Below are 15,168 nucleotides of genomic sequence, written 5' to 3' on the forward strand. Positions count from 1 at the left end.
CCCATTTGACAATAGAATCCATCACAAAGAAATCCAATAAAGTCTCTCCCAATTTTCTTAAAACACACCAATAAAAGTCTTTTATTCCATTATTTCTTCATACGTACACCGTATTCACATAATAGTACCTTTTGTTACAAACTCAAGGCTCTTAATCTGTGACCCAGAAGCTGTATTAAATTATATTGCGAGGATTTTTCCCTTGACGCAATAAACAGCTTCCATTTTGAAGAGAAAGCCGCCGTTCATATTAAACTTTTTGAGGGTATTCAGAAAATGCTCGGTGTATTATTACGCTTTGGTGATCTGAAAATAATGTATACGACTGTAGATTTTGTGTTCTTGGTTTTGATATTTGTATCATACAATATCTTATTATCCTCTGTTTTAAAACCCAGAGATCAAAAAATGTAGGCTGTCCTAATGTTCCCTCTACATAACTATATTAAAGAACACTTATAAAAGAATGTACTAATCTTCCATGCCCTTGAGGAAAACAGATGTCATACTCTATGTAATGAAAGCAGTGGGTTTATTGCTGAGGAAACTTTTTAATAAGCCAATGTTGCTATTTCTAGTAAACAATTAGCTTCTTCGTGTAACTTGAAGTTTAAAGACAATCTTTAATTATTATGGTAACAACATAACGACGCCTCTCTTATTACCACATTTCACAAGATGTATTTAATTCCAAGTAATATCTGTACCGATTTCAAGAACCAGACAGTGACTGAAAATTCCCGGAAAGAATTCCCAACAATTGAAAGGAAAATAAATATTATGAAACAATGATCGTTTCCCCAACTTTCATAACGTCATTACCAAGAAACCACCTTTGCTTTAATTAATACGCCATTAAATTGCGTAATATAATGAAAATAAATTGATGTTTATTAATTTGACGAGTTCCAAAACTTGGCACTTTGGGCCAAGCCCAAAAGTTTGGAATAACTTTAGAGCCATAATAGGCCGTCCGAAGGTTTATGGAGATGAGTTAGTGGGCTTTTAAAACGATGTTTGCAAATTCCTTGCATTTGTGACGAAATATTAGCTTCCTTGGAGACGCTTAAGATGATGTATGTCTTAAGTTTATCGATTAAAGTTTAAATTTACGCTGAAATAAACGCTCAAAGTTTTACCTTACCCTTGTGTGATATTAAAACCGTACTAAAAGTGACAATTCCACTTGTTTCAGATTAACAGTACCAGGCCAGACAATGATACAGTTACCAAGCGACAAAGAAGACGAAGAAGAAACAGGAACACGTTTCCGACGCACCGGCTCCGAAAGACTACGGGACGGTGCCAAAGCGTTACTTCGAAGAGTCGAATCCTTGAAAACTCGAAGAAGAAAACGGCAAAACCGGACAGAAGTCATTGTATCCTCCCCACACTTTCTGGACGTGCAGCAAGACAAATACCCTGATCTAAACTACATAGACATGACTCCAACCACACCGACAGCTTTTCCGTTCCCAGATTTCCATAGTTCACCCATTCATGCTCCAGCAATTCGAACACAACCACCTTCACCCATGACTGTGATGCCCCCCTCCCCAATTGCTCCTTTAGAACAATCCTTTGTCCTAAACCCACCTTTTGGAGACGACAGTTCAAGTTACGCGTCTGATGGAAGTATGGGCTCGAGTAATAAAAGCTCTAAGTCTAAACTGGGAAGGGCAAAGAGAATGTTTCATCGAGGGATTAAGAATGAGGATACAAGCGCTTTGAGTGATTCGGAATGTCAACCTGCGAGCTGGAGGCACAATTATTATAAAGATCACAGTACTCACCCGAATACTGAGGTATGTACCTATAATAAAGCAATGAGAAAGTACAAGATACAAAAAATCTTCTAATTCTCTGTCACAGTTCACTCTTTAACGTAAAATTCGTATACGCATTAGCCATTTAAAACCTTCTCCTATAAATTTTGCAACAGTAAAATCTCCACACGTTTATATTTAAATCTTTTTCTTTAAGATAGTACGGAATACATATTTATTTGCTACGATATTACTCTATCCCTCAATCCGATGCATCTGTCCTCTGAAATCGACTACTGTGTATTGCATATCAATTACGTGTACCCAAGCACCTGAATACAAAATTATGCGTATCATACTTGAAGCATACTCCAAGTAGTTTCCTGTAGAATCCTACTACAGTTTGATTATCTTGGAAGCTGAGAACTTTACGCAAATAGTTTACACTAACTTACAAGTACTAAAACTATTACACGAACAGCGCGATGTCTTGAAGGATTTAATTTAAACTACATGCTTAAGTTCGTTTGAGCAGACGTGTTCTTGAGATAGGTATTAGCGCAGATATTCTGCTAGCTGAGGATTTATCAGCTTAAGTTAAATTCTAGAGTATAAAGACTACAAAGTTTAACTCTTACTAAGGCTTTCTACTTGACACTTAAGTAAAGAAAAAGTATCCTATGTTGGATTAATTTAACTATTTTCATGCCATATTTCGAACTCGGAGTAGACTTGTATACCTTAAAAGGCAGAGATAACACTTTCATATAAGTATTTTTTTTATAACTGTAGATTAACTACAAAACCAGAGAGATATATTGTCTAAAATTTCCCCCTACATTTATTGGAGATACTACCAATATTTTAATGTCCTTATAATTCCAGGTTTATGTGGAACCCCCATCACCAGTGGAGCTAAAACCCGACCCTGAGGTACTCCGAGAGGTGCAGAAGTCGCCAGGACACACTGTCAACAGGCGCCAGGCGATCAGGACGAGTTCCTTAAACCTGGGGAAAGAGGGGCAAAAGTAAGTTTACGATATGAACTTAACATTGATATTATGACCCAAGAAGGTAAGATTATTTTGAAGCCGTTGCACTTAACATCCAGTAAACGATTAGAGAAATAGGCTGTCATTAGCCAAATCAGTTTTACGTCACAGCCACTTTTGTCTGCATATTTTTGTAAACGATGGTAGAAATTTATTCCTAATTGATGACAACAGATTACTCGATAACCATTGACAAAGGTCCATTAGACAGCTTGAACAATTTTAGCTAAAAATCCATTGCTCCTATATCTATTTTACATCAGCTTCAGACCATATTGATATTTCAAACATCAAAAATATCACTTCGAAAAGCACTTAAAACCATGTGATAGATTATTATTTTTGGGTCATAAAGAACAACAAAAAAATGGTGCAGCAATCCCGTACGCATTTGAAAGCGACATTAACAAAACTAATTACTCCAGAACCCATTAGAGGGGAACGAGTGTCGTAATGTAGTTCTAATGTGGCGCGAATAACTTATTGCCATGCTAATGCCTATGGTAACTGTATGTCCGACAGTGAAATGGAAGTTTTGTGAGTGTGAAAATGTTTGCAGTGCATTATAGTATGGACGTGATTGTTTTTTCGTGTTTTCTTGTGTTTCTCAGGTGAAAATGTGTGAGTATCTAGTGTTAGTTAATACATTATTTAGGGTTATATTAGTATCTAAACACGAAGTAGGTGTGTGTAGGGATGGGCAATATGAGGCGTGCGTCTGCCTTGATTTTAAAATGTAATGTTATTTGTGTGAATAAAGTAAAATCTAAGTTAACTTTTAGTTAGTTGGTAATAGTGTCATGAAATCTTGTCTTATATTGGTTTTAAGGTTGTACTATTCTATGCCCCATCATTTTGGGTAACTCTACTCGGAATAAAAAATAAGAATATGCACGATTCCGTGTAGATTTTTCATCTACACGTATTCGTAGAAGGGTCCACATCATCATAAAAGCATATGTAGTTAAAGCATTCATAGCTATTTATTAGCTAAGCAACTGCGCCGTACCTAAGACTTAACTTCTTCTCGTCTTTAGGTTCCGTGACCGAAGTCTCAAACGTGACAAATCAGCGTCCCGAAGTTCAGAGCTGGATAGCAGCCCCAATTCAGCTGGATCCAGGTCTCACGACGGAGACCACGAAGATGATGACGACAGCCTCGATATAAAGTCTAAGAAGTAAGTCAATATTTACAAACATAAAAATAATAGAGACATTATGACAATAGCTACTAAGGAATTTATAGGCAGATAAAATTTATTTCAATTGTTCAAGAATCCTTTATGGTTGTGTTATACCATTCTTACATTGGTTGCCGTCGGGAGATCAGTCCAATTTCAAAGTGTAGAGTGATTTCATCGCATTGAAATCTTTGAATCAATTTTACAAGCAATTTGAATACTGCAGTAAAAATTATCTTCAAACAACTCGAAACAATCTGATTGGTGCCAGTTTTGGGGTTAATTTCACATTTAATTTGTTTTTTTTTTTAATCGAGTTTTTAGGGATCTTATTTTTAATCTGTTGATTGCTATTTCAGGAACAACATTCCACGATGGTACTCATTTAGGACGAGTGCGTTGAACGGTGGTCCTAAGGCCAACAACACGTTGCAGCCGTCGCCTAACCAGAAGGATCCCGATTCTTATCGTAAGTAACCATTCATATTTAGAAATAAATTAGGGTGTATCAAACCTATAAAAATATGGTAAGATTTTCGTATGGTTGATGAATAATACAAACAGCCCCTATTTCTGGATAATAGCAATGAGTTGCTCTTTGGTTAATTCAACGCTATGATTGAGCTTTCATGCGACTAATTTCCTATCATAAAATAATTTAAAATGTAATATAAATAAACATAATTTTCTTAAAAATAATAACAAAATTTTCATAATTCTCGACAAATTCAAAAAACACATTTATTTGTTAAGCTGTTTACTTTTACCTATGCATTAAAATTAATGTCGCTGTTATGAAAATGAAATAGGAACAAAAACTAGCCAACTTTTCCTTTTCCAGTATTTCGAATATCGGTATTATGAATAACAAATAGAATCAAAAACTTACGATTTTTTCCTTTTCTAGTATCTCGACCAATGTCATCTCTCTCATGCGGTCAACTGCACATCTTGAGGAAACTGGCTCTCCTGCGCCTCACGGCGTGCATGGAGCGATACTGTCCATCACACAAGTCTGGCTGGAACTGGGAACTGCCCAAACTGATCAGGAAGATTAAAACCCCTGACTATAAAGGTAAGAAAACAAATAGATAAACTGTGTTTTGAGGTCGTTTGTTGGTTTTCAGGAAAATAATCTCCGAAATTAATTAGCACTACAGATATTAACTGTAGTAAAATGTTTGAAACCCGCTTATATAATCGAATACGGTTGCGTGTCAGCTTTAATTTTCATGATTTTGGAATTTATTGAACTTTGGTATAGATTTTGATTAAAATATATGAAATAAATACTTTTTTATAGTACTTTTGAGCTTGAAAACAGTTCTCGAGGAGTATGTGACTGCTACAATATTTGTTTCAGATGAATCGTTATTGAGTCGATATTTATTTTTACACACAAAATATCAAGCCTGTTCACGCAAGATATAGCAAAATCACATATTGTTTGATCCAAAAATACCGTGAACTCAATAAAATTTTATACGGTACTTAACAATCTGACATTTGAAACAACAAAGCCTTTATTATCCTATCCGGGGGCGGAACAGTACTGTCCAATATCTTTTTATGAATTTCAACCTTATGTATGAAAGCCAAAGTTCAATTTCCTTCCTTTATGGTAATCACGTATGTGATTATAGGAACACAGATATGTTTGAACATTTTGGACACTTCCACCTACGTCGAACGTTTTATTTATTTTTTTATTATTACAATATTTTTGGCATTTTTATCTTGAACCAGAGAATCGATTTTCGGACAGGAAGACTACAACAGCAAAATTCATCACGATATAATAAAGTCAATTAAATAAAAATGTAAAAATCAACCCATAATTGTCCCATTGTTGGGCGTTTGTCTTCTCCCAAAATGAGGAAGATATTAAGGCTTAGAAACCACCACAATAGCCAAGTGTGGATTGGACTAAACTCTTAAAGGGTAGCAAAAATAATAGCCCGTTATTTATAATAACAAGAATATTTATATTAAGTAGATCTAGTCGTTACTTCACGAACTACAAAACTTTTTCAATTTCACGTAAGAGCACTTTGGAGAATGGAATAAGTTGGATCAAACTAATTTTGTCGACACTTAATTATATTCTGAAGATCGTCGAGAGAATATTTTGTCGATAGAAGTAGTAAAGTAATAATAAACGATATTGTAACGATAAGTAGACTACTTGTAGGAACAGGATTACTTATATATCAGTTTTATTCAGCATTTGAATACGAGACTATGTGATACTTAGAAAGGCACTATGTTAACAACGGCAACGATCAATGTAATCGAGAGAGATGTATCGTTATTTATTTCTAACTGAAAATATTTCATTTAAATCAACTGCCAGAGATAAAAAAATCGCATTTCACAATTGAAAGCTCGAATTTTGGAGATGCATATTCTTCTTTATCTTTAAATCGAAACAATCAGTTCAACCATATTGTCACCTGAAGTACCGGTCATGTTATTTAAATTAATAAAAAATGTTTTCTGAATGTTTCAGATAAGACAGTATTCGGAGTACCGCTCACAGTATCTCTACAGCGAACAGGACACGCTCTACCAAAGCCGATACAATGTGCGCTAAACTGGCTCAAGAATAACGCATTGGATCAGGTAAATACAACATTTTAATCATACAAAAACCCTTGCATGTCAGGAAAATCTTTATGCAACGTCACAAACCTATTGCAAAATACTCAACTCGTACTTTTTAGTGTGGTGAAACTATCATTGAGAAAAACCTTTCCCCTAAAACGAGATCTGTTCAGTACAACAAAACACAAATTACAATTATTTCAAATCTAGAAAGGACGTGATTTAAACGGTCAATGCATTTTACTACTAGACAAAAAAAAAATGTCGTATCCGTTGCTCCCCACTTTATTCTTTACCTTTACACTAAACTATAATTTTCTCCACAGATGGGTATCTTCCGAAAAGCCGGCGTCAAATCTCGAATAGCAAAGCTCCGTACGACAGTAGAAGCGGCCGGAGCATCAAACGCGTCCTTCGCCATCGAGAACATGAACACAGTGGAACCATCACTGTCGAGTCTGAACTTCGACGGAGCACAGGCTCATGACGTCGCCGATATGGTGAAGCAATACTTCAGGGAATTACCTGACGCGTTACTCACTAATAAACTTAGTGAGACGTTCATTGCTATATTTCAACGTAAGTGGTAATATTTCGTTATTCGGTGTTGAGGAAAAGGCCAGACTTTTGGGATTTACAAAGTTTGGTACTGAGTATTACCTGGCTATTACCTGAAATGCGATTCGTCATTTAAATTTTCGATAGCTAAGCAAGCGATAAGTTGATAAGAAATGCTAAAATAGCCTTATATTATAAAAAAGACACAGTCTGTCTATCGGATAAAATTAAACCATATTTTTAAAGCAAGATGATAAAAAAATAAAATAAAAAAGTTAGATGATACGTTCAAGGCATTATAATATGATATTTTAACAGATGTTCCTGAACCACTTCGGCCTGATGCGGTGCAGTGTGCCTTACTGTTGTTACCAGAAGAACATCTAGAGGCCTTGCATTCACTACTCATATTCTTGGCAGAGGTAAGATCATACCCAAGTTTTGTCTACCACCAAGCGATTTTTCTTTAGATATAAAATTTCTCAACATCCGAACGTTCATCGTAGCACTCTAATACCCTTGGAAACACTGCTGTGAAAATATTATACCTACCAATACTAAAACAAACAGACAGTTTTGCAACAATCCAATACCAATCCAAGATTATCATTAAATACTTCTATCCTAAAAATCACTGAAATAAACTTCATTTCCTCAATAGGTAGCAGAACATTCAGCTGTGAATCAGATGACGGCGTCAAACTTGGCCGTGTGCTTAGCACCTACTCTATTGAGGCTGCATCATGCACCGCCACAAACTGGCAGTACTAAGGAAGGAAACTCCAACAGGTAAGTAAATCGGCATTATCTTCTTCCACCTACGTCACCTAGTAAAAGACCCGTAGCTTTTCCCCATTCTTTTACTCTCATGAAGAATTTCTTTTATTTGTTCCTTAGTATCTGAAGTTCTTTTCAAATATTGTCTGGACATGTTAGTATTCATAAGTTATTACTTGTTCTGGCACATTTTTTTATCAAGCGTTTGTCAACAGATCTATCGTTGAAAAGATAATTTCTACTAAACTTCAAAGCACTGTTTGTTTTTTGCTTTAAAGCGTCACTTTCTCGAAGCACCGTTCTTTTACATACCTTATCTTCTTAACCTCCATAAGAAGATTTTCTCCAAAGCAAGTCTATTCTTCCAGGATGGTGATAGAGAGCGTGGCAGACCAGCGTCAGATCAGTGAGAGTCGCGCGGCGCACGCGTGCTTGCTGCTGCTCATACAGAAGCACCAGCAACTGTTCCTCGCACCGGCTGACATGCTGGCAAGGTGCAAGTTTAACTACTTTGAAGAAAGTGTGCCGGTGAGTTTTAATTGTAGAATTTAGAGTGTTGAGATGGAGTCCATGGCGCAATCATTTGTGATTTGTATGTACTATGCTGTAGGCACTTAAATGAAAGCTTGATACACAAAGTGGACAAAAAGTACATTAAATTTCTGTTTGTTTTGTTTGTTACATTCATAATATAAATGTTTAAGGAACCGAATCTGAACTGATTTTTTAACAAAAACAATTATAGAAAAATTGGTTATAGATGACCACATCAGCAGAAGACCAATTGCTGGATAAAATTATTATCATTTGGATAACGCTCTATAATTATGATAGTTTTCCTCCCTTTAAACCATATATTAAATTAATTTTATTCATGACGTGCCGTAACGACAAAGGTGATTGCGTTAACAATATCATAATTGTGTCAGTAATTAGATTTCAATCAACAAAAGCTTAATTGTTGTGTTTTATTTTGCTAAACAAAATAGCAATTGAAATCAGGCACTATAGCAAAATTAAAACTATTATCTTATATCGGGATTCCACTGAAGGGAAAACTTATCACTCAATACCTACATTGTTAAAATTGAATGCGTGAATTTCCATTTCATAATGTTTATTGTGTAATACAATTAGGTATTATTGTTATAAAACACAATATGTAACTAAAAGAAATATTTGATAATAGCTTTTGATCGCGGCGTCATCAACACGAACCATTTTCCTTAATGAGTAACTAATGTTTTCTGTGTAGGTATAATCTATTAACACTGCTAAATTTCATAAACATATTTTAGCAGTTTTACTGGTACCTAGTTTCGTATTTATAACATTAATATTATATTTCAGGTGGCATTAGAAGAATTGGGAGCAGACTTCAATCAAGACTGGAAAGGTTTCCAGCAAGCTTGCATAAAAGCTTTACTCAAAGAAGCCAAAGAAAAGTAAGTCTCAAAATTATACAACTACCCTCAAAATGTCTAAAACTGTCAAATAACTTGTAGACTTTCTGACATCCGCAATTTCTTCAAAAAAAACCTCCAAACTTTTGTACAATTGTCTCTAGTCTCTAACTTTTTTCATGCTTTTTTAGAGTCTGTGGCCGTTCAGGAAAGAGGTGAGACATCGGTGTTAGCGCGTCGATCATACCTTATTACATCATTGATGTAGAATTCATTTGTTCTTTACTGAAGACCAGAAAATATTTAAAAAAACATCTTTAGTCATTGCAAAACTGTTAAATAGGATATTAGTATGTTTCGTCTATGACGTTTTCCTTTTCGTTTGTTGTGAAATCCACATAATAAGTGACGACAAAGATGCCGCGTTGAGGTCATTAACCGCAAGGAAGACGTATGTAGGGAAGAACACTTCCTTATTATGTCGCTATGGTTGGGAAAGTCTTGATAATATTTTGTAATACCTACCTACGTATGCTGAAATACAAAGGGGATTTTTTATTGGAAAGAAAACTTACCATTGCATTAAAAAATATGATGTACGTGTAAGCGTGGAAATGAAAAAACCCCTGGTTGTTTTTATTGTTTTTTTATTAATGTCGGGTATCCATCATTTTTAATAATAATAAGTAATAATCTAATATAAGCTCAATTGATAATTAATTATGTTTTATGTGTTTTATTATAATTTATAATTTTTAGTTATAATTTATAATTTTTAATAATTTTTAATTATTTTAATTTTGCCACTTGATGTTTCACTTTATATTATATTGTAATTGAATTGTAAATTTATGTTAGCACACCGTATCCTATGCATGAGGAGTTAACCTATAATTAATTGTTACACTAAATCATGTATTTCTAGTCAGTAAGTCCTAATAATGTAAAAGTGTTTACAATTGTTGGTTAACCAAATAAATAAATAAATAAATAATTTTTTTTAACTCAAATAGCGGTATGATTTTTAAACAGCGCTAGGAAAAATACATTTGAGTAGGTACTAGTAAAATTTCATGTTAAGATATAGGTATACCTACTACTTGGATTTTTTACATTATTGTAAGTCTTCAGTAAAGAACGAATGAATATCCAAAACTTCATCGACATGATCACGACACATCATCAGTAGTCCTATCATGGCCACTTAGGTGTTCTGTAGTGTGTTTAATTCTTTTTTCACTATAAATGTTGCTTCGTCAAAATCTATATGGAATAATTCCTCAAATTAACCCAAAATTTTGATTCAGTAATCGATTAGGAGATAAAGAGAATGTGTAGTGTTTAAAATTATACTAAACAACACTAAAAAGTTACTAAGTAACTAAAATAATAAAACTACGTCGTGAAAGCAAGATTGCTGAAATTAATGGCATTGTATTGTGTCAATTCGATGTTATAATATTTTAAATCGGGCAATTTATTAGTCGATGTAATAATTACAACTAAATTGGTATAGCATTTTAAATTTTTGGATGCGCATGCTCCAGTGTTTGAACTAGATTCCAGCTTTTTAGCGTTCCAATTCCAGAGAGAATGGAATATTATAATATGGTACTGTGATTCCAGAACTCGCGGTTGGATGTCAGTGTCGGGGGCAGCTCCTCACGTGGAACTTTGTTGTAAGAAGGTTGGAGATGGACATCCTTTGAGGCTGTGGAGGGCCACTACCGATGTTGAAGCGCCGCCACAGGAGGTTATGCAAAGGTAATACAAAATCTCTAACATTTGTCAGTTATGGACTGCTAAGTCTTTTCTAGTTGTTGCTGATATGTCTTGAAGGGTACGTAAAGCCTTTCTATATAAAATTATATCTTTGTGTGTTATGTACACCTGTGCATTGTATTCCTCACATCCAGCCACAAAATGTTAATGTTACGTGGCCACAATACACAAAATTACCAGAAATCGGCAAAGTTATTAAAATGGTTTTACTTCAGGATACTCCGTGAGCGGCACATTTGGGACGACTCGCTGGTGAAGTGGCGAGTAGCGGAGAAACTGGGCACCAACGCTGAAGTGTTCCAGTACATTACCGCGTCCAGCATCAACCTACCACCCAGGGATTATTGCGTGTTACGGTAATATTCCAACCAGGCTATATCGGCGATAATATTATTGATTCCTTGCGTTCGATTCTGTTAAAGTTAGGACAACTGAATTCAGTAGACTTACTCAACGACATTAATTATACCGACTCAACAAATACTGTATTTAAGATAACACCAAATAATGGATATAGAAGACATCGTCGACAATCATTGATATCCTCGATGTACTGAGAATACAATCACTATCATACATTTCAGTTAAGATAACTGTTGTAGTTGAACGTTTTTGGACATCCTGCAAATTAAATTAAATATTTTACCCTCAGATCATGGCAACAAGGCGGTGGCGGAGGTGGCGGTGGCTGGTGTGCCGTCGCAGAAACATCCGTGGCTCACAACTCAGCGCCCAGCGGCAGTGGAGCTCGTGGAGTGGTGCTCGCTTCACGGTACCTCGCACAACCCGCGGGAAAGGGACGCTCCAGGCTTGTCCATCTCGCTAGAGTTGATACTATGTTAGTATATTACTTTGTTTGTATGTTAATATCTTTGCAATATATAGTTGATAGATATTGATGTAGGGGACGGTGACTGAGAAGCACTACAATTATTTAATGGTAGTCTTTAGTCTCAGCCAAGACTCAATCGGGAAGAGTTTGTTACCTACTTATTTTACTAGCGGAGAAATAGCAAGAGAGAACTAATGTGTTTTTCTTAGCCATAAACAATATAGTTCGTTGATATGTTACCGGGGGATAACCTATTCCGTTTTATGATGTTATCTGACTGCCTACTTCTATTACTCAGCTTCTTGGTTTAATTATTAATATTTTTTTATACAATCAGTATAAGTATTGAAGAATGTTGTTTGTGTGTGGTCTGGACTTAGATACAGTAGGAATCTAAGTGGTTTCTGTAGTTATAAACTAACATACGTATTTTTTCCAGGGGCCGAACACCAGAATGGTACAACAAATGTTACGGACACATCTGCGCTCTATACCTGGCTAGAATTCGGGCCTCTTTCAAGCACAATACGGAAGGACCCGAGTCAAATGTATGATCCAAGCATTCCACTTAAGCCAAAGATTGGAACTGGCTTAAGTAGACGTTTTCCAACGTCAGTGTAAATAAATTCCAAATTGGAACTCTATAATGGAATGGCTACTTTGCCAAAATTATAAACTCGATATTTTGAAGGGCTAGGTTAAAGAAATTCATATTGGAATATATTGGCAACTTTGCCAGATTGGAATGGATTGGCAACTTTGCCAAACTGGATTTTAGTGTATCGTTACATTCTGAAAATGTTACAGTTGAATGAAGAATAAGCGATATTATTATATTTAATACTGTTTATGTAAATCATATTAAAATGCAAGAGCAATATCTAGTTGATTATATTGTATTTACTTATTATATCTAAATATTGATATTTATTAGATAGTTTATCTTTGAACTAGTAAAACAGAATTAAATGACATATAATTAATATTAATATAATAATAAATAAATTCAGAGTGTTGGATGACAACATCAAATATTTATGTAATATAACTATTTCTGCGTAGTTTATACTGTAAGAATATAATATATTATTATTGTATCTATATTATAAAAAAATGTGAATGTGAATATTTGACCAAAATTATATTGTAGTTAGAACAAACCTGATCTGATATTATCTGTGTAACGTTACGCTAATTTTAACTATAGAAACTTGTATTGCAATAAAAAAATATGTACGCGATCACCATGTAAATAAATTACCCCAATTCATAATAATTTTACAGTCAAATACCTAATAAAATTTCAGCATAATAATTAATTGTTTATTAGGTTTTTAAAATGTTTTCTACCTACCTCTATAATACAAGTTATTCTAAACCCTAAATATCCCCAAAAGGGACCTACCAAAAAGCCTGATTTATTTGAAAATTTAGTTAGATATTAAAATTATAGTTAGGTTTTACCCTGTGGTGCGTTGTAAATATAAGATTAAAATATAAAACTCAATATAACAACATAGTTATCGAATAATATAATTATCAAGAAATCTCGTTGATTAATATTTGAATATAAATAAAAAATATTCTGTTTTACCATACCCTATGTAAAGTTATCGTTACATATCACTAGTCATATTATGTAATAAATAAAATAAAAAATAATAATCAAATATTACACATTATAACTGTACCTGTCCTGTGTTCAGGAACATAGTATTTAATTATATATTAATTATTCATATAGGTATTCAATAATATAATAAAAATAATTTTTGAACAAGAGGAATGTATCAGATTGAATAAAAATGAATGTTCTATTGAATAATATTGTTGTATGTGTATTATACAAAGTCTGATTGTAAATAGTTGCGTTGTTAACTATTATAGTAATGACATCACAATTTTGAATGTACTTAGCATAATTCATACTTCGTATGGAGTGTTTCTTAGAAAATTACATTCAGATACCATTATTAATAAAATGTGTAGATATTCCCTTATTTATTAGGTACCTACATATTAAGATACCTAAAATGACAAACCGATCTAGCGGTTTTCTTTCTTTAGTATTAAAAACTACATGACCATAGACTAGACAATTTATAAGAAACACTCCATATAAACTCTTAAATATTTTCCCACAAAGGAAAATCAATTTGAAGCCAAATATCGCAAATTGAAGATATTAAATCGCTTGTAAAATAAATTTAATGATATTTTAATTATTAATCTGTAATCTCAATATTATAATGTTGTTAGTTACCTATGAGTTCACAAATTGTTGGTGCAGTTATTCTTATAAAATAATTTGTGATCGAAATGTTCGTTAGAAATGAATTTATTAGATTTCTCCAATTTTGGCAGCTACCGAAAATAACAAAAATGAGGTATTTGAATAACCTGCCTAATTAAATGGTTCAACAACGCAAGCATGTAGTAAAAATATTTGCGCAGTACTTAATACATTGGTTGAACATTTTATTCGGCTCTTGTGGTATTTAATTTAATGCTACTCAAATACAAAGGGAACTAATAAATTGCTTTTCAAATGAACATGACTATAATATTTCACAGAGATACCAAGAGAATCTCCAGTCTATAGGAAGTCGGTGTTAGGTTATAACAAGCATCACATCAATGTAAATAATGGCCAGTCGCATAATAATCTCATTACAGATTCCAAAAAAAAATATTTATTCAAAATAGTTACAGAATGCACGTCTCATTCCATTTTTAAATTTTGAATCCACTTTGGAATTATAGAGAAAATATTTTTCCATGGAATATTAGAGAAAGATATTATAGATTTTTGTCATTCCATTTTCAGATATTACAAAATGACGCCAAATATAATAGTGAATGAAATTAGGCTTTTTCCGCCATTTTACCAATGTACTCACAGTATTTTAAGTGTCAGAAGTTGCACATTTAAGCAGTTGTATTTATAGTTGTGAAATAATGTTCCATCAATTAAATATGTCGCCGTTAAATACTCTGTCTCCGTTAACGTGTAAAAATATAAACTAATGCATTGTGATTTATTCTTTATGAAAATATATGGACCATTGTATTGAATCAGTTTGAAGTTTTATTATGATAACCTAAAATCGGCTCGAACCAGATCAGATATTATTAAATATTGTTACCCACTCAAGGTAAGTATTGAATGGGTTAAGAAATAATTATAAACTTTACATAGTAAGTATTAATTAA

At 33.7% G+C, this 15,168-nt stretch overlaps 1 protein-coding gene across 5 annotated transcripts in view; it reads left to right on the plus strand.

The window, feature by feature from the left end:
* cv-c (RhoGTPase activating protein) overlaps positions 1–15,030 on the plus strand; it is a 298,529-nt gene extending 283,499 nt beyond the window's left edge. For 4 of the 5 annotated variants that reach the window (XM_076128413.1, XM_076128415.1, XM_076128416.1 and 1 more), the window contains 16 exons: positions 1,196–1,805; positions 2,652–2,794; positions 3,856–3,996; positions 4,359–4,468; positions 4,907–5,074; positions 6,509–6,621; positions 6,930–7,182; positions 7,480–7,583; positions 7,823–7,950; positions 8,307–8,466; positions 9,289–9,383; positions 9,533–9,556; positions 10,968–11,105; positions 11,339–11,479; positions 11,776–11,961; positions 12,395–15,030. In XM_076128413.1, coding sequence (XP_075984528.1) covers positions 1,196–1,805; positions 2,652–2,794; positions 3,856–3,996; positions 4,359–4,468; positions 4,907–5,074; positions 6,509–6,621; positions 6,930–7,182; positions 7,480–7,583; positions 7,823–7,950; positions 8,307–8,466; positions 9,289–9,383; positions 9,533–9,556; positions 10,968–11,105; positions 11,339–11,479; positions 11,776–11,961; positions 12,395–12,509 — 2,629 coding nt within the window. In that variant the 3' untranslated portion in view covers positions 12,510–15,030. The remainder of the gene's footprint in view (positions 1–1,195; positions 1,806–2,651; positions 2,795–3,855; positions 3,997–4,358; positions 4,469–4,906; positions 5,075–6,508; positions 6,622–6,929; positions 7,183–7,479; positions 7,584–7,822; positions 7,951–8,306; positions 8,467–9,288; positions 9,384–9,532; positions 9,557–10,967; positions 11,106–11,338; positions 11,480–11,775; positions 11,962–12,394) is intronic. The other variant, XM_076128414.1, reaches the window with a different exon arrangement.
* Positions 15,031–15,168: the final 138 nt, after the last annotated feature.

Source organism: Anticarsia gemmatalis, chromosome 21 (genome assembly GCF_050436995.1).
Source record: "Anticarsia gemmatalis isolate Benzon Research Colony breed Stoneville strain chromosome 21, ilAntGemm2 primary, whole genome shotgun sequence".
Lineage (NCBI taxonomy): Eukaryota > Metazoa > Arthropoda > Insecta > Lepidoptera > Erebidae > Anticarsia > Anticarsia gemmatalis.